At 60.8% G+C, this 17,326-nt stretch overlaps 3 protein-coding genes across 3 annotated transcripts; 1 reads left to right on the top strand and 2 right to left on the bottom strand.

The window, feature by feature from the left end:
- The first annotated feature begins 635 nt into the window (after nucleotides 1–635).
- CCDC153 (coiled-coil domain containing 153) lies at nucleotides 636–3,699 on the top strand. Its single transcript, XM_050911087.1, has 7 exons — nucleotides 636–702; nucleotides 1,010–1,012; nucleotides 1,458–1,523; nucleotides 2,140–2,259; nucleotides 2,900–2,992; nucleotides 3,364–3,494; nucleotides 3,571–3,699. Exons 1-7 carry the CDS (start codon nucleotides 636–638, stop codon nucleotides 3,697–3,699), a joined length of 609 nt encoding a protein of 202 aa, XP_050767044.1.
- Nucleotides 3,700–3,933: 234 nt separating this feature from the next.
- Nucleotides 3,934–8,789, bottom strand: NHERF4 (NHERF family PDZ scaffold protein 4). Its single transcript, XM_050910930.1, has 10 exons — nucleotides 8,660–8,789; nucleotides 7,268–7,295; nucleotides 6,855–6,919; nucleotides 6,431–6,642; nucleotides 6,088–6,274; nucleotides 5,864–6,000; nucleotides 5,584–5,788; nucleotides 5,199–5,395; nucleotides 4,850–5,020; nucleotides 3,934–4,596 (listed from the first exon to the last, which is right to left on the bottom strand). Exons 1-10 carry the CDS (start codon nucleotides 8,742–8,744, stop codon nucleotides 4,552–4,554), a joined length of 1,332 nt encoding a protein of 443 aa, XP_050766887.1. The 5' UTR covers nucleotides 8,745–8,789; the 3' UTR covers nucleotides 3,934–4,551.
- NLRX1 (NLR family member X1) lies at nucleotides 8,752–15,498 on the bottom strand. The gene is made up of 9 exons (XM_050910929.1): nucleotides 15,429–15,498; nucleotides 14,094–14,221; nucleotides 13,812–13,872; nucleotides 13,291–13,388; nucleotides 12,464–13,080; nucleotides 10,582–11,996; nucleotides 9,640–9,726; nucleotides 9,278–9,529; nucleotides 8,752–9,124 (listed from the first exon to the last, which is right to left on the bottom strand). Exons 2-9 carry the CDS (start codon nucleotides 14,212–14,214, stop codon nucleotides 8,806–8,808), a joined length of 2,970 nt encoding a protein of 989 aa, XP_050766886.1. The 5' UTR covers nucleotides 14,215–14,221; nucleotides 15,429–15,498; the 3' UTR covers nucleotides 8,752–8,805.
- Nucleotides 15,499–17,326: the final 1,828 nt, after the last annotated feature.

Here is a 17,326-nt window from a genome sequence, read left to right as displayed (position 1 = left end):
GTGCCGGAGGGGAGAGCCAGGGCAGGAGGGGATGAAGACGCTGGGCTTGGTTCAGGCTGTGAACTGGGAGAGTCGCCCTCCCTGCCATGTCCCCATTTCCCTACAGCTCAGCTGGACCTGTGCTGGGGCAGCTCTGGGATGTGAGTGGGGCAAGGTCCAGCCTACCTGATCAGAGCTGTGTCCCACAATCCTGCAGCCAAACGTGACCAGTTCGGTGCTGGGGAGCAGGGCCAGCTTCAGACCACCCCAGTGCTGCGCTGGGCGCAGGGTGCGTTCGATCCACGCCTCTGTCACAGGAATGAGACGCTCAGCTGCTGCAAGGCGGAGGCAGGTTTTGGGCCAGATAACAACCTGCCTTCATTGCAGATAGTTGCTGCAACAGCAGGGATCAGCTCAAAGGCAGCTGCTGCATCTTGAGGAACTGAGGTCCGTGCTAGCAGCCGGGACAGATGCTGGCAGGACAGCCATCCTGGCGGAGGCAAGGCAGCTCCATATCTCTGGGTCTCGCTTCCTGGGGAAGGAGAGGCCTTTTCCTCCATGTGCTGGGGGGCCCACTGCCTCCCCTTTCTCCCCCAAAAGTCCAGTGTGTGATCACCAGTTGCTGAGAGGGAGCACTGGTATCACTTTGCAGGAGGATGCCTCCGAAGAGCAAAGGGAAAGGGAGAAAAGGAGTGAAGCAGCAGCAGAAGAGAGACATAGCAGGTGAGTCCAGGGTCTTGTCTCCCTCCAGCCAGCAGGAATGTGCCTCTCCTGTCCCTCCCCTGCTGCTTCCTGGCCCCAGTGAGGGCAGACATCGTGGGGGCTCCCAGAAGCGGGAGCTGGGAGCACCGGGGCAAAGGATTGCACTGGGGCCCCATGGGACAGCCTGGCTGTGGCTCTTGCATCTCCCCCAGCCCTGCTTACCCTGTGCCAGGGCAGCAGCACAGTTATGCCTGATGAGATACAGGAGGCAGGGGGCTTCAGGGCCCTGCTCGAAGCACTCTGCACCCCACTGCACCCTCCAGCCCAGCAGGTTCCAGGGGGGAGGTCAAAGAGAGCGGCTCTGCCAGGCCCCAGACTCTCCTACATGCCTCTGAAAGTGCAAGCATGTGGCAGGCTGGAAGAGCATCTCAGGTGGGGTTTTGGAAGGGGTCCCCAAGCCTCTGTACACCATGGCTACTGCCCCATCTTCACTGCAAAATCCCAGCCCTCAGTCCCAAATGAGCGTGCATCTCTCCAGGGCAGCTATTTCACGTAAAACCGGCTACACCTTGACTCTGTGTCTGACAGGTGTCTGCACAAATACTGCCCTGCTGCTGGTGTTTGAGCTGGAGGTGTGTCCCAGCCAAGTTTTCCTGGGGCAAACATCCCAAGGCACGCTTCCCCTGGGCCATTTGGCAGCCCTTGGAGTCACTGGGCCAAGCCCCTTTAAAGAGCTGCTCTTGACTCTGCCCCTTCCTTCTTCCCTCTGGCTGCAGAAAGCCAAGCTGAAGAGAAGCACAGGAAGGCAGCACTGGAGGCTGAAATGCCGAAAGAGCACCTGGGTAAGGTCCGGAGGAGCCAGGGGCTGGGGCAAGCAAGGGGTGCCTGCTGCCCTGCATGTAGTTGCTAGGGACTAGCCCTTCCCAGCGGCAAGTCATGCCAGAGGATGGCACACGGCCTCCCTTGTGTGTGGGCTCCAGCCCCAGGGGCTGCCTCTGCTGTCCCGAGAGTCCCTGGTGTGCAGTGCAGCAGCTGCTTACAGAGGCCAGCAATGCTGCAGAGGTGTCAGAGAAAGAGAAGAGCAATGATGAAAGCAGATGGGAGGTGGTAGGGATGCTGCGGTGGGGCACCCCCCTGGAAATGCTTCCCTATCACAGCACTGGGCTGAAACGAAAGGGAGGTTTCTTGCTATGAGATTCACTCTGGTTCAGGCAGGGCTTGGGGCCAGGCATGGGCTGAGGAGGTGTCCACATCCCTCTGGCTTTGGGAGCAGAGAAAGGCTAGGAATAAGTCACTGTCGGGCCAAGGTACCAAGGAGGTACTGGGCAGGGAATAGCCACCCAGTATGGTTTGGATGGTGCCCTTTGACTGCCTGTGCTCAGGCCAGGGTCGTGGTGTGGGTCACCTGTCAGGAAGCGCTTTGTCCCCATGGCAGTCCTATACATCTCTGGCTCGCAGTTCCCTGGAGGGACATGACCTGGCAGGCAAAAGCTGACAATGGAGGGCTAAAGCGGAGGCTGTGGGACCTGGAGAAGGCGCTGCAGCAGGCACGGGAAGACAAGCGAGACATTCATGAAGGTGAGGGCAGAGGTGGGAGGGGGCAATGGGACAGATGCAGAGACCCCACACCTTGGTGCTGCTTCAGGAAGCCAGCCAAGCTTACCCCACCTCTCCTTTCAGCCTTGACTGCTCAGCCCCAAACCATCCTGCTGTTGGCTAGCCCTGCTCCCTCCCATGCTGTCAGCATGCAAAGGCTCTGGACATGGACTCCTTGCACCCCAGATGCCTGTACTCAGCACAGGCAGAGGAGACCACAGAGGCAGAGACTTCCTTGCCTGCAAAAGTCATTGCCTTGCCATTTCCGTTAGTGCTCAAGAAGGGGCTGATTTTAGCAGAGGTAAAATCTCAGCCAGAGGTTTGCGGTCTTTGCCACATGCAAAACTCCGTGCTCATTTTCACTCTCCCACGCTCAACAGAGAGGTAAAACTTTCCCTCCAGGGCTCCCTCCTGCCCCCCTCCCCCCCCCCCCCCGCATTGTCACAGCCCTGCAAGGCAGGGAGAGGGTGCACACACAGCTGTTTCTGATGCGTCACCATGCAAGAGGAGCCCTCAGGTCAGGCCTTGCTGGAGCCCCTGCTGGGATCCCAGCACAGGGACCGGATGCTTGTCCCTCCTATAGTCACCGTGTTTGTCCCCTTCTCCCTTCCCTGGCTCCCAGAAATGACCCGGCAATACCAGGAGCTGCAGAAGCAGACAGCAGCCCACAGCCAGCGCTTGGAGGTGAAGGTGAAGAGCCTGCAGGAGCAGCTCGGTATGGCCCCCCGGCATGCCTGCCCCTTGCCGGTGCATGGGGATGGGGTTTGCTCCAGGGCAGCAAAGTGCACTTGGGTGGAGCAAGGGGAGATGGGAGTCATTTGCCCTGGGCTGTCAGCATGGCAGCAGCTGAAGGCAAAGTCTGACCCTGTTCCCAGTGCATCTCCGACCTTGGTCGATGCTAACTGCAAAGGAGATGCTGTGATCCGACCCCTGTCCCAGAGCCCTCTGCCCCAGAACCCCAATGAGGGGGATTGGGCAGGGGCTGTGCTGCACACTGCCCACACCCTCCCATGCAGTGGTCACGCAGTGCCAGGCTCCTGTGCCCACATGCTCAGTGTCTGCTGCCTCTGTCCCCGCACCCCACAGCCACCAGGCTCCGGGAGAGCCAGCAGACCCAGGAGACTGCCACCCAGGCACTAGCAGAGAGGGACAGGACCATCGCCCAGCTGCAGGGCAGGCTCAATGCCATGGAGAGGGAGTATGAGAAGATCCTCCACGTAAGCGGGGACATGGCTGTGGGTGGCTCCCCCTGGCAGCGCGGTCCCCACTCCTCACCATCCTCTTTCCCACCAGGGTAGCCTGGACCTTGTGCTGGCCAAGACAGCAGAGGCCAGCCGGCACTGGGAAGAGGTAGGAACAACCATTGCCGTGGAGCACAAGGAGCGTCTACAGGAGTTCGGCCTCAACCCCCTGGAGATGTAGTGCCCTGGGGCTCCCGGGATGGGACACGCTCCCAGCCCCTGCCTCCATATCAGCACACTTGGAGAGCTTCCCACATCCACTGCCCAACACCTCAGCTGCCCTAGGCTAGGTAAGAGAAGATGGGTCCTGTCTGGCCCTGGGATGCACTGCTGAGTCACAGTCTTCTCCATAACATTACCCACATGAACAGCTGCGTGGATTTGTCCTTTAATCACACCCCAAATGCGTGACACAGGAACAGTGCTGTGATGGGTGGCAGACACTCACTGCCCACAGGTTCACAGGGAGAATGAGAGGAGGAGCACAAGAGAGATGTCCATGCAGGGGCAGATCTGAGCCAACAGGCTGAGAGGTGGGGGGTTCCTCCAGCACCCCATCAGCCTCCGCTGCTCCCTTTCCCCTTCACACAGCAGCCCAAAGGCCAGCCCTGGGCTGAGCCAAGCCTCAGGCTCCCCAGTCCCTAGGGTCATGGCGTGGAGGGCAGTGCCTTGGCTCTCCTGGGAGCTCCTAGAGCCTGGAGCTGGGCAAGGGCTTCAGTGCAATGTCCCTAGATATCCCTGGAGGCAGCTGGGCAGGCAAAGACACAGGTCTGTCTTCAGGTTACAAGAAGCCACCGGCATGGTTAATAAAAGCTTGGAGCCAGCCTTGGTCAGTGGAGATGAGTCTCTGGGAGGTGCGATGCTGCGAGCCCCATCACAGGCATGGAGACACAGCAGCTGTGCGTGCAACGGCCATGCTGAGCAGCACTGTGCTCTCCGGGGAGCCGGGCAGGGGGCACCGATGGGCTGGACATGGCCTGAGTCAAGGCGCTGTGCGGGGGAGCCTGGCTGGAGGCAGGGTGCTCCTGGGCCACTAGAATGCATGGTGCAGCCTCCTCTGCTCCTCCTGGCGTGGGCTCTGCGGGGACACAGCAGGGGCATTGTGGGCAGCACACATCCACGCACCCCACCACACTCCACCCTTGCCCCATGGGCAGGTTGGAGGGGTATTTCCGCCTGGCCCCTGTGGCCAGGGGACCACACAGCCCCCTCCTGCCAGCGTCACAGGTGCCAGGGAAATATTAGGACAGGCAGGGCAGGAGGATGCCAGGACTCAGAGCAGTGCCAGGCTGCGAGCAGTACTGCCACGAGGGCCTGGCAAGAGGGGTTACCTGTGTGATCCCTATACTGTTGGCAGCAGCCACTAGCCAGGAGCCAGGTCTCTTTGGTCCCACCTCAATGTGACAGAGTCCAGGGGAGCCACTGGGAGAGGGCAGGGAGGGCGTGCAGGAGCCTGAAGCAGGGTCACTGTCCTCAAAGAACAGCAGAGGGGACAGCCCAATCTGGAAGAGCAGAAGAGGAATAGCCGTGCAGCTCCTGGTGCTCCATGGCAAGCCAGGTCCCCCAGAGAGGACCTCACTGTGCAGGCTTGGGGGCAAGACACCCATCCCATCATCCAGCCTCGCAGCACCCCAGGGCTCCCCAGCCAGGGCGGGACCACACTGGGTCCCCAAAACCTACCGACTGGTAGAACTCATCACCAGCGGGGTCGATGACCAGCAGCGTCACCTGATCATCACGGGCACGGATCCTGAGCACCGTCTGCTGGTGGTCCAGCCCCTCGATGCTCTCACCGTTCACAGCCAGGAGACGGTCCCCTTCCTTCATCCCTGCCTGCTCAGCTGGCAGCCCTGCATCCACGTCCCACAGGAACTGGCCTGCCACAGCAGGACAGAGGGAGGGTGGGGAGATGCTCACAGAGGCATTCAGCCAGAGGGGAACTGGCACCGCTGACCCCCGTGTGCAGGTGGGGACAGGGTCCTGCTGTGGGCACAGGGCTTGCAGCTATTCTCGACCCTCAGACATGCCTTGCTCAGGTATGGACTGCCCCCCTCTGCGCCCTTACCTGTGGCCCCTGAGCTGCAGTCATCCTCCTTGAGCAGAAACCCATAGCCAGCCGGACCCTTCACCATGTGCAGCTCCCGGACCCTGAAGGGGAGCCAGGAGGTGTCCGCCAAGGCAGCCATGACCCGCAGGCCCCGCAGGCGGTAAAACTCCTCCACGGCACTGGATGCCACCAGCAGCGTCACCTTGCTGCCGCTCTGCTTAAGCTGGATGGGAAACGCAGGGCGCTCAGCGATGTTGCCAGCCCCAGTCCCCCACCCACCTGCAGCAGGAGCACGCACCTTTCTGGTGAGCTGCGCACGCGAGTAGCTCCTCACGCTGGCCCCGTTCAGCTCCAGGAGCCAGGAGCCTGGAGGCACGCCTGCTCTCTCCGCTGGCCCGTCCTGCCGCACCGACAGCTGGAAGGTGCCCTTCATGCCTGCAGGGAGGAGAAGAGGCACTCTGGGGCGAGCAGGGCGCTGCGTCGGGGAGGCTCGCGGCGCCAGCATCCCGCTGCCCGCTCTACCTTCCAGACCCGACACACTGAAGCCAAAACCGCTTCTGTCCCGTGTGATGTGGCAGAGGCGTGGGCGGATGTCAGCTGGCAGCATGTGGGACAGGTCCCTGCCCAGGGCTTTGGCTGCTTCATAGGAGTCGCCATCCAGCACCGCCAGTAGGACCTGGTTCCCGCTGGCCTTGATCTTCTGCACCACCTGGAAGGACCCAGGCTGTGAACCCTGGGCAGGGCACCCCTCCAACCACAGCCTGTGGGATCAGGGCCCTGGGGGGCAGCAGGGTCCCGCACCCTCTGTGCCCCTGGCCGGGGAGGACCCGGGTGTTCCCACAGCCCCAGAGTGCTCCCAGCTTACCCTGCAGTGGTCCATGTTGTCCACAAAGTGGCCATTGACCTGGAGGAGCCGGTCCCCGTCCTGCAGCCCCCTGCGCTGGGCCAGCCCCCCCAGCTCGACCTGCCGGATGATGTGGCCCTGGCAGCCCAGCTCCTCGTGGAGGCAGAAGCCAAAGGTCTCTGCGCTGCCTTTGCTCAGGAGGTAGAAGCGGGGCTCCCCCACACCCTCGCCATCTGCATGGGGGCACAGCCCATAAGCAGGGCCCTGCAGGGATCCTAACACGAGTCTCTACCCCATCCTGGGCTGGGGTCTCCCCATCCCCGCTGCCTTACGTGTTCACGTCCCCACAGCTCCCCAGAGTGAGAGAGCCCAGGACCCCAGTGATGCCCAGCTGCCAGAACCCCGTGCTGACACAGGGATGCCCTGGGGAGATAAGGGTATTTACCCATGTCCTCAGTCAGCGACAAGGCAGGGTTGTCAATCCCATCTTTGGGGTTAAATTCAAATTTTCTGAAATGATAAAGGGCAGGAGAGGCCACATTAGTACAGCAGCATGGCCTTCCCCCCACCCTCCCCAGCCCTGCCATGGGGAGCCCCGTTTCTCCCATAAAGGGCCAGCTGGGGCCACAGCTCCAGTGCCTCCTCTTCCTTGTGGAAAGCCAGGAGGGGATCTCCCGCTTAGAACTGTCCCCCACATCTCTCCTGAGTTAACAACTCAGGGAAGACCTTCCTGGGGCAGGCAGCTGGGATTGGCAGCCGTAACCCACACCACCTCAGCTGAGCATGTGCCCCAGCACAGCCCAGTTGTGGGGCCATGAGCCCCAGGAAGCCCCTGGCCAGGGGGAGGTCAGCACTTACATGATAGACTTCTTGTCACCCTCGAGCCCTGCAGAGGGAGAGGAGAGGTCAGTGCAGGAGGCGGCGGGCCGGGAGCAGATCCCATGCTCTCCAGCACTCAGGGCTTGTCCATTCACAGGCTGAGCATGCCACACCAGGTAAGGTGGGTTTGCCAAGTCCACACAGACCCCCGGCCCCTCTGCCCCCTGGCTACAGCCTGTGCTCGGGCACGGCTCGGCCCTTGGTCCCACCACCAGTGTCCTCTTGCATTTCAAAGCAGCAGGACATCTGCTGCTTGGGTCCAACGGGCACCTGCTGCCCAGTCCAGCAGGGTCCTGCAGCACCAGGGGCAAAGTAGGGCCAGGCGACAGAATGCAGATGGAGGTTAGTCCTGGGGGTTTACAGGGCTTTTGAGTAAGGGATGAGAAGGGTCACCAGGGCCCCAAAGAGCTGGCTGAAGCCAGGAGATGGAGACAGAGGCCTTCCTCTGCACACCTCCCCATAAAACCCCTCCCCACCTCTTCCAGCACAAGGACGCCCAAACCCAAGGAGATGGGATTCCTGCCAAACGCCCCCACAACGTCCATCTGCATTTTCCTGGATGCCTCTAGCTCCTTTCCATGGCCTGCCTGGGCTCTGACATTGCCTTGCTCTATGTGGAAGCAGGGTCTGGAGACATGCGTGTGGGGAAGGGTCTCTGCAGGATGAAGCCCCACTGCCCCAGCACATACCTTTTGTTTGCTTCATGGCTGCAGGGAATGTGAGAGGGAGCAAGGTACAGGGTGAAGTGGCAGGGAAGCCAGCGTCCCCGCCTCTTCCAAGACGCCCCATGTTTAATGGTTAAACAGCCCCGACGTCTCCCCTGCCCTCCCAGCCCCAGGGCACTGCCAGCCCTCACCCAGCCGAGCTGGGAGCAGGGACCAGCACCCCGGGACACCCAGACTGGGAACAGATCCTGGTGTCCCAGCTTCCAGCTGCCCCCAAGGGCAGCCCACGGTGGGGAAGGCCAACTGGTTTGGCATGGGCTGGAGCAGAAGTGGGCTGCCCCATCCTAGCCCCATGAGATAGGGAAGGGCCAGAGCCCTCCACTCCAACTGCTGGAGGGATGGCTGCACCAGGACCTCTGCATTCCTCCCCTAGGAAGGGCCCGGAGAGGAGATCGAGTCTTGGCACTAGTGTGCTTCTGTGGAAACAAAGCGGTGCACTTTAATGCTACCAAACGTTTCACAAGCAAGCCTGAGTCCTGCTCCTCTGCCACTGCTGTGGCTCGTGGCCAGGCCAGCAGTGGCTGGGGTGCAGGGGCTGGGTCTCTACAAGTCCAGAAGAACAAGTCCCATTTGCTCCAGGCCTCGTCTCTGTACAGTTCTCCCACACTTCAGCCTTGCCTGCAGATAAAGGCTGAGCCCCACATACCCAGCACCTTTGACAGCCTTGGTAGCACCCGACCATTAAGCATCTCCATGTGGATAAGGTCGCAGGGGATGTGCTGCTGGGGCATACTCCAGTGTTTCCTCCCCAGCCGCACTGCTCCCTCCCTGGCTGGGTGGATGGACAGCAGGTTAGAGGGTCCCGTGCTGCAGTTTCCCCAGCATCTTCTTGACCTCACTTTCGACTCGTAGGAACTTGGCTTTCCTCCAGGGGTTGGCAGTTTGTCTCCGGCTGCTCTCCAGGTCCTGCAGGATGAGGGCAAGGTGCTGCCGAACCCGCTCGCGGTCCCAGAAAGGCAGGTTCCTCTGCACCACGTTCAGGATGTTGGACCAGTAGTCAGAGACGTCGGTGCCTGCTGTAAGGAAGACCAGCGCTCTGACGCCATCCCGGTCCATGCGCAGGCTGTGAAGTGCCCGCTTGCCGTCCTCACTGATGTCGTTGAAGTACAGACTGCAGGTTGAGAGAAAAGGAGCAGGAGACACTGTGAGGGCTGGGGGGAGGACGCAGAGGCATAGAGGGGCTCCCTGCTTACTGCCATGGGGAGGGACACTGGGTTGGAGGCACTGCCTGCAAGAGGGAAGAGATGGGGCAGAGTGAACTCACTGCACTTTGTCCAGGGTTGCGTGCTTTTTGGCCACCTCCACCACGTGCAGGGCAGCTGTGTCTGTCAGGGAGTTGTAGCCCAGGTTGAGCTCCTGGAGGTGCTGGTTCTCGGCCAGGTGCTGAGCAATGACCTCAGCGCCCTGGTCCCCCAGCGCGGTGTGCAGCAGGGACAAATGGGTCAGAGAGCGGTTGCCTGCCAGTGCCTCAGCCAGGTATTGTGCCCCCTGCTCGCCCACAGGGTTATTTGCCAGCCTGTGGACACAGGAGTTCAGGGCAATGCCGAGGCTGGGCAGGGGGCCCAGGGGCAGGGCACACAGTGGGCAGCAGAGACAGTTTCATGCAAGGACAGAGGCAGTACTCACCGCAGGTTGCTCACCACGCACTTGTCATGCAGGAGCAGGTCACGGATTTCCTTGCAGGCATCAGAGCCCAGGCTGTTGAGCTGCAGACTGATGCAGAGCAAGACATGGGGGTGGCAGGACCGAAACAGCTGTTACCTGTTGGGCTGGCAACCCTGCTCTCTCCATTTTCCCTGGCCCTCCCCATCACCATCCTACCTGGGCTCCTCAGACAAGGCCATGCAAGGCTTCCTCTCCAAAAGGGAGCACACTGAAACTGCACCAGAGCTTGGGTAGCATCAGCCAGCAGAGCCAGTGCCAGCAGGAGCAAGGGAGGGGAAGGGGGTGCAGGGTCTGCAGGGGGTAGGTGAAGATCTGAGGAGGGATCAGGACCCCACCAAGCCCTCCTGAGCGTCTGGAGGAAGGAAGTGCTGCACATCCCCACTGCACAGCCGAGTGCATCTCTGCTGAGCACGACTCGCCACCCCCTGGACAACAGGCAGACTGCAGTTCCATAAATGGACTGGAAGAGAACCCATCCCTTTGCGCAGCCCAGACTCCCACCCTTGGGCCGCGCATCTCCTGCCCAGAGTTAGTAGTAACAGAGCTAGCTACACGGGATGCTGGGTGGCTCCGGGGGGCCAAGCAATGGGAGGGACCTGGGTCTGCCAGGGGAACTGGCAGCCCAGCCTGCAGTACCAGATGCAGAGAGCTGCCCGAAGAGTCCTACAGGAAGGTGTGTTGGGACTGCAAATCCCAGCATGCAGTGTCCTAGCAAGGCTGCTCAAGGAGTGTTGCGTGTTGGAAGCTGTAGTCCCCTAGGTCTGCACTGAGGATGAACAAGGGCATGCAGCCCTTCCCTACCTTTGCCATGCTTGGGCTCCTAGTGTATCCCTGTGATCGGCAGAGGTGAGGGAGAGCCCAATTTTCGAGCACTGCCCAAGGGCAGAAGAAGGTGGTACTCACTGGAGAGCTTTGCATCGCAGCAGGACAGGGAAGAGGATCCTCAAGCTGCTCGTGTCAAGGTTGCAGGAGGTCAGGTTCAGCTCCTCCACCTCGTGGCATGTGGTGCCCATGACAGATGCCAGGACAGAGCACTTGAGAGGGGTCATCTTGACAGATGAGAGGTTGACAGTCCGGAGGGACCGGATGGCCTCAGCTGTGAAGCGCTCATTCTGGAACTCATGCAGGAAGAAGAGGTAGTCCATCAGCTCGGAGGGGGGCAGCCCCTTGCGGCTATTCCTGATGACTGTCTTCTTCATGGCCTTGGCGATCTCAAAGGCTGCCAGGTTCTTGATGGAGCAGCCCAGCTGCTCAAGGATGGCGCGGTTACGGCGGGACAGTATCCCACCCATGAAGATGGGGAAGAGCTCAAAGACCTCATCATCAGGGGCCTCATCAGGGTGGCGTATGGGGCCCTCCATGCCCAGGATGCTGGAATTGATCTGGTCCAAGACATCGTCATTGTAGTAGTCCTCCTCTTTGAACAGCTCCTCTGCCATGGTGTGGGCAATAGCATCCCGGTTCTTACCACTCAGCCGGGAGAAGTAGCGAGGGAAGATTTTGAGCAGGTTGAAGAGCACTGGCAGGAAGCGCAAGGGCAGCACCTTGGAGATGATATTCAGAACGACAGCGACATCTTCGCTCACCTTCCCAATGACCTCTGACACCTCCTTCCCCACTCTCTGTGCCAGGGTCTTCTTCTCACCCAGAACCACATACAGGGCTGCCAGGTACTCCTGCATAGCAGGGATGGTGAAGACAAAGGTGTGCTCTTTGCCTGGCTGCACACATGGAGTGAGGAAGAAGCGGAAGACATCGTTGCGGAAGACCTCCAGGAGGTTGAGCTCACTTTCAGTCTTCATCTCCACCTCAAAACACTGCTGCAGGTCATCCTCTGAGAAGCAGGTCTTGCGGGACATCACCCCTTCGTAGGCCAGCTTGCCCACCATCTTGGCCACGTACTTCATCATGGAGGTGTTGGTGGGGTCGGTGCTGTCCAGCACCTCCCCGCTGAAGTTGAGCCTCAGGAAGCTGGTGTAGATGCCAGTCAGGGTCTGGCTGGGAGGCACCGTCCTGGTGAAGTAGAGGAAGTGCAGCGTGGTGCACACCAGCCAGCAGTAAGAGGGCAAGAAGCAGGCAGCGGCTATTTGGTTGTGGCGCTCCAAGTTCCTCGACAACATCTCCACCAAATTTTCCTGCTCACCTGAGCTGCTACCCGCACTGTCCTCTCCACTGCAGCCAGGCTGGCTGAGACGCATCTGGAAGTACAGCTTCTGCAGGTTGGTGTCGGAGAAGCCACAGATCTCAGCATAGCGGCCCACGTACTTGCCAGGGATCCGGCGCACTGCCGATGGGCGCGTGGTGACGATGATGCTGGCCTGGAAGCAGAGGGCTGGGTGAGTTTGGACGTGCTCCCTCTGTGGCTTTGATCTAAGCTCAGCAGGGTCCCAAGTGCATAACCCACATATAGGTGCACGAGGATCACACCACCCAGGGGCTGGGGTTCATGAAGCTGCTGCCCAAAGGGTGTTGGTTCAAATCTGGCCTAGGCAGAGGGGACAGAAGAGCTTTCCCCATCCCCTGCTAGACATATATCGAGTCTGGAAGACCACAGCCCAGCAAACTGCCTTCTTTGCCTTACCAGGCCTCCCCAAAGATCCCACAGAGACAAACCAGTAACAGTCGCATGAGGCCAGCTTGGTGAGTCCCTCCAGGAGTGGAGGCTGCCTGTTTGCTCACAGCCAAGCTGAACTACAAGCAATTAGCACAATGGCCATGCCTGCAATGCCCCAGGGCTCACCCCCAGCCTTTCTCCAGCATGAAGGAGCTGGAGGGAGACACTGACCTCTGGCAGGAGGTATTTTCGCAGCAGGTTGACCACGATGGCAGAGGGAGGCACAGGCTCCTTGGGGTCACAGCACAGCTCTGTGCCAGCCAGCCGGAAGTCCAAGTTGAGGCGCTCCAGGCCATTGAGGATGAAAAGCACCTTGAGGTTGGAAGCGCCCAGCATCGGCACCACATCCTGGAGGTGCTGGTACTTCTTGGTTATGAGGCGCCGCAGGGAGATAGGGGCGTGACTATGGGACAGGTCCTCGCAGGAGAAGGGGATGACCAGCTCAAAGCGGGGTAGGCGACCATGGCACCAGTCCACCACCATCTTCTTGATGAGGGTGCTCTTCCCCGTGCCCACAGTGCCATACAGCACCACGTTCTTCACCTGCCGCCCACAGGCATCCACATCGAAAAGGTTCTGGAGGCTGATAACCTGGCTGCAGGGCTGCTGGAGCTGGTTCTGGATGGTTAGGTCAGGCGAAGGCTTCAGGATCTCCTCCAGGGAGCTCTCCCGGATCACTGGGTCCACATGGACTGCATCCAGTGAGAAGGAAGGGCCGAACTGCCTCTCTTCATTGGGCTGGTGGCTGAACCATGCAGACAGGCTCTTCTTGTGTTTCTTGATGGCATCTGGGAAGAGGAAGGTGCTTGACAAGACAAGGGCTTCTCACTGGAAGGGGACGGGGGAAGTTGCCTGCCCCAAGCCACTGCAGTGAGGTGGCTGCAGAGAGGAGGACAGAACCCAGTTCTTGCTAACCCTCACACTGCCCAGGACAGCAGCTGCCCCCAACCCGTTGTGTAGGACCCTCCATCCTCTTCAGCGCAGGGCTGCAAGCTTACCAGAAGAGGCCACGTTCCTCAGCTGGGACAGGCCGTGGCAAGAGGAGCTGGGCTGGACAGAGTGTTCCTGGGACCCTCCCTGGTAGCGAACACAGCCCCTGCAAGAGGAGGGAGAGTGTCACGAGGAGGGCAGGGGCCAGCAACTCCAAGCCCTGCCTGGGGCAGGGTAGGCAGATCACAAGTGAGTGTTGTGGGAAGTGCTGAGTAGAGCCAGCTCACCCCTTCCTTCCCCCGCACCAAGGGAGGGTGCAGGGCCGGGGCAAGGACATGGCTGGGAACTGACAGCAGGTCAGCAAGCTATGTGCTGTGCATCCCCAGCAAACCCATGGTGAGGCAGAGAAGTTGGGCTTAATTCAGAGCAGGCAGGGAGTTGGGTCTGGGTTGTTTTCTAGGTGGAGGCAAAGCAGCGTCTCTGCCCACAGAGCCCCGATGGTCCCAAGACAGCCAGCTCAGCCACCCAGATCCTGTGGCAAACAGCCATGGGGCAGAATGGGCCAGGCCCCAGCTGTGTGGCACTGTACCTGGGGAGGGAGATGCTGCTTGTGTGAAGGATCTTCCTGACGAAGTAGCTGCCTGCAGCGCCTGGGGGGGGGGAAGAAGAACGCACACAGTCAGGGATGGCCTTCTCCAGCCCAGCAGAGCTAACACCACCGAGCTCACTGGCTTCACATCTTGCTGGGGTGACCCGCAGACTGCACAGGCTCCACTGTGCAGCTGGGGAGGGATGTCCACCAGGGACAGGGCTTCCCTGGGGGCGGGACAGATTTAGGGTCATAGTCCAACAGGCACAGAGCCCAGCTCACCTGGCACTGAAGCAGCACACAGATACACACTCCGGGTCCCCCTGCTCCCTGGCAGGGATCGACGCAGCTGCATCCAGCTGCCCCAGGGCAGGCAGCTCTGGCACTGCATGGCCCGTGACATCCTCTGCCTGAAAGAGAGGGGACAGCCCATGAGGCAAGCTGGGTACCTGGAACTGCCAGTTCCCTGCCCCAGCGCAGCTTTGCAGCCTGAGGCTGTACCTACCCCCACCCCAGCCCAGGGATGCCTGGATCAGGAACAACCCACTCCCACATCTGGCCCCACAAACCCACTGGCCATGGGGAGCAGCAGTACGTTGGCTGGCAGGGTGGCTGGAGCAGAGCTGAGCTGGTGGAAGCATGTCCTGCCTCAGACTCCCCATCCAGCACCCTTCACAGACCTACCTGCGCATCACCTTGGCTGAGTTGCAGTTGAGAGGGCAACAAAGCAGGGCCCCGAGGAGGTACTCACCCCGCCAGACAAGCCTGCCAGCCCCCCAAACCCACCCCCATCCCCCAGGGCCTCAGTTGGGATCAGCCACCTAATTCACTGGGGGCACAAGGGGCAGGGGACGATCCTCTCCCTGTTAGCAGCCAAAAGTCACTAGCCTAGACTCAGCTGTAACAGTACAGCTACAACAACTATCATAACCAACAGAACAAAAGTGCTGGGGAGAGGGCAGGCTTCCTCCTCCCAGGCCTGAGGGCTTGACATTTTAAGGCTTTATATTAGAACAAACCAACTGCCCTCCCCAAACTGCCATGAAATCCTGTAAAACCAGGAGCTGGGGCTGGGAGAGAGGAGATAGCAGGGAGGTGCTTAGGAAGGGCAGAAAATAAAGGTGATCCCATATCCACATGCATGGTGGCTTCTCCCAGTCTGTCACTGGCATGCCCCGGGGCTGCCCCATGGTGGCTGGCCCTGCAGAGCTGTGCTGTCCCCCGGCGGGCAGCCCTTGCTGCGTCCTTGGCAGCTGCTGAGCCCTCTTGCCGGGCCTGCCAGGCCGAGGTGGCTGCAGCACAAAGGGATGCTGAGCACAGCCTACTCCCATTTAAAGCAGCCAGGGAGGCTGCAGCCAGCAGTAGCCAGGGCACAGGCTGGCAGCGGGCTGTGGGGGCTCAGCTGGTCCCTTGGGGCTGCACCGGGTCCAGCCTGGCACAGGGTGATTTTTCCTAGGCGAAGCGCCCATCTCCAGGGGTGGATGAGGGGCTCAGCAGCTCTGGGGTGCTCAGGCAGCTGTCCCGCATGGGCCTGGCTCTGCAGGGCAGAGCAGGACGGGGTCGGCAGCTCTGGTCCCAGGAATGTGGCACAGCAGCGCCCTGCCCAGCCTTACCTACCCCGATACAGTCCAGTCCAGCAGAACCGGCTGTGCCAGCGCTGACTCAGGCTCCCGCCCCAGCTCAGCAGGGTGATCCTTCAGGAGCACAGGTTACGCTCACAGCCTCCAACATCCTGAGAAACTGAGGCACCGAGGGGGGAGGGTGTAAGCAAACCCCAGCAGATAGGAAGGGACAGCGTGCAAATCTCTCTGTATTTGGCCTCCCCCAGGAGAAGACGAACAGGGCGATGGCTTGCTCACACCTCCCACAGCCCAGTTTTTTTGCAGTCCCTCATCATGTTATCTAGATGGAGAAACTGAGGCATGGGGGTGGGGGCAGTGGAGCTGACCTTGAACTTGGGTGTCCTGGCCTCAAGGCCCTTGCAGCAAGCAAACCCTGATGCGTCCCATGCCCGGCTCCCGGCCCCTTCCCAGCACCCTCTGCCGCCCAGGGCACGCCGCCAAGCAGAGGGCCCCGTGCCGCCCGCCTGCTGTGGTCCCCCTTCAGGGACCCCTGGTGCACGCCTGGCCCACACGCCCTCGCTCTCTGGTTACCAGGCAGCCTCCCACCTCCCTGCTTCCGTGTCCGGAGGGACACAGTGGCCGAGGCCCTGGCGGTGCGGGGACCTGGAGCCCAGGGCAATGGTGAGGCTGGCGCTGAGCAAGGCAAGAGTGATGGCCGCGCCTAAAGCGGCAGGGTTACCTCCAGCAGGACTCCTTGCCAGGGAGGCTGAGCCCACGGCTCCCCATGCTCGTGCCGCCAGGCGCTGAGCCCGTGGGACCCGTGGAGGAGAGTCCGGTGCTGCTCAGCCGCCTCCTTCCATACCTGTCCCGGGAAGAGGCTCCTCTCCGGAGGCGGCTGTTTTGCAGCTGTAACTTCCTGCAACGCCGTCCTGTCCCATCCTGCCCCGCGCACAGCGGCCACCAGCTCCGCCAAGCAGAGTGGGGAGAGCGGCCACAGCCCCGCTTCGGGGACGCGGCAGAGGGGCCAGCAGGCACAACAGCAAGGAAAAAGACCTGTACCCCCAAACACAGGGACACACACAGTATGGGGGGGTCCTGTGGTCTTACCAGCAGTGCTGCAAGGGGGGGTTTCCTCTGGACACATCTGGTGGCTCTGCATCCCCAGCTGGTGCCTGGCTGTGCAACAGGAGCCCGCAAGGACAAGTCCTGCTCCAGAGTGAAATCCTCTTGTGCTCAGCTGCTGCCGCCTCACACAGAGCACGGTGCAGGGAGCAGGACAACAGCAGCCCCACAGGGAAAAGAGCCCGGAGGAAGCTGTGCTGGCAGGGCAGCCCAGCACCGCTTGGTTTTGCCTGGCTGTGTAACACATGTGCATGGACATGTGCACACACAGACATATATACCTCCCCTCTCGCTGCTTGCAGATCTGCTCTGGCAACCCAGTAAGGTGGTGCTGAGACCAGAGCCAGCGATCTCTCCATGGCCGTATGCACCCTGCTCAGTCCCTGAGTGCTGTCCCGGGAAGCACCGGCCCACCCCAGCCAGCCACAGGCAGTGCTGAGCCAGGGGTGCTGGAGCCAAGGGTTCACACCCAGGTAACCCCAGAGGCCACACTCGCACCCCAAAGGCCTGCACATAGCCCACATGGACATGCACGTCCCTGCACGCCTTTGCACACACTCGGTGCCCGTCCCCAGCAATGTGTGCAGCCACCTACCCACGTGCTGCACCCCCAGCACCCGCCTCCACACCTCAACGCAGGGATGCCCGATGGTGTACCAGGGCGTGCACATCTCCCCTCGCGTGCATGCCCTCTGGCTGCTCAGGGACGGGAGACATCCAGGCAGTACACTATAAATATAAGTTTTATTGATGTGTGAAATCCAACAAGTACAGCTGGCATCTCAGAAAGACTGAAATAAGCCGCAACATCTCCACCTGCTCAACAGTTCC

The sequence above is a fragment of the Gymnogyps californianus genome, chromosome 25 (assembly GCF_018139145.2).
Source record: "Gymnogyps californianus isolate 813 chromosome 25, ASM1813914v2, whole genome shotgun sequence".
Lineage (NCBI taxonomy): Eukaryota > Metazoa > Chordata > Aves > Accipitriformes > Cathartidae > Gymnogyps > Gymnogyps californianus.
Note: the sequence above shows the minus strand (reverse complement) of the source record. Positions and strands in the feature narration are given on the sequence as shown.

Coding starts and splice junctions, on each gene's coding strand:
- CCDC153 (XM_050911087.1), top strand. CDS start 636: ATGCCTCCGAAGAGCAAAGGGAAAGGGAGAAAAGGAGTGAAGCAGCAG. Junction 2,260..2,899: donor CAAGCGAGACATTCATGAAG/GTGAGGGCAGAG, acceptor CCTGGCTCCCAG/AAATGACCCGGCAATACCAG. Junction 2,993..3,363: donor GAGCCTGCAGGAGCAGCTCG/GTATGGCCCCCC, acceptor CGCACCCCACAG/CCACCAGGCTCCGGGAGAGC.
- NHERF4 (XM_050910930.1), bottom strand. CDS start 8,744: ATGCCCCAGCAGCACATCCCCTGCGACCTTATCCACATGGAGATGCTT. Junction 6,643..6,854: donor GTCGCTGACTGAGGACATGG/GTAAATACCCTT, acceptor GCCCCCATGCAG/ATGGCGAGGGTGTGGGGGAG. Junction 5,789..5,863: donor GTGCGCAGCTCACCAGAAAG/GTGCGTGCTCCT, acceptor TTTCCCATCCAG/CTTAAGCAGAGCGGCAGCAA.
- NLRX1 (XM_050910929.1), bottom strand. CDS start 14,214: ATGTCACGGGCCATGCAGTGCCAGAGCTGCCTGCCCTGGGGCAGCTGG. Junction 13,081..13,290: donor GAGGAACGTGGCCTCTTCTG/GTAAGCTTGCAG, acceptor TCCTCTTCCCAG/ATGCCATCAAGAAACACAAG. Junction 9,530..9,639: donor TGCGTGGTGAGCAACCTGCG/GTGAGTACTGCC, acceptor CTGTGTCCACAG/GCTGGCAAATAACCCTGTGG.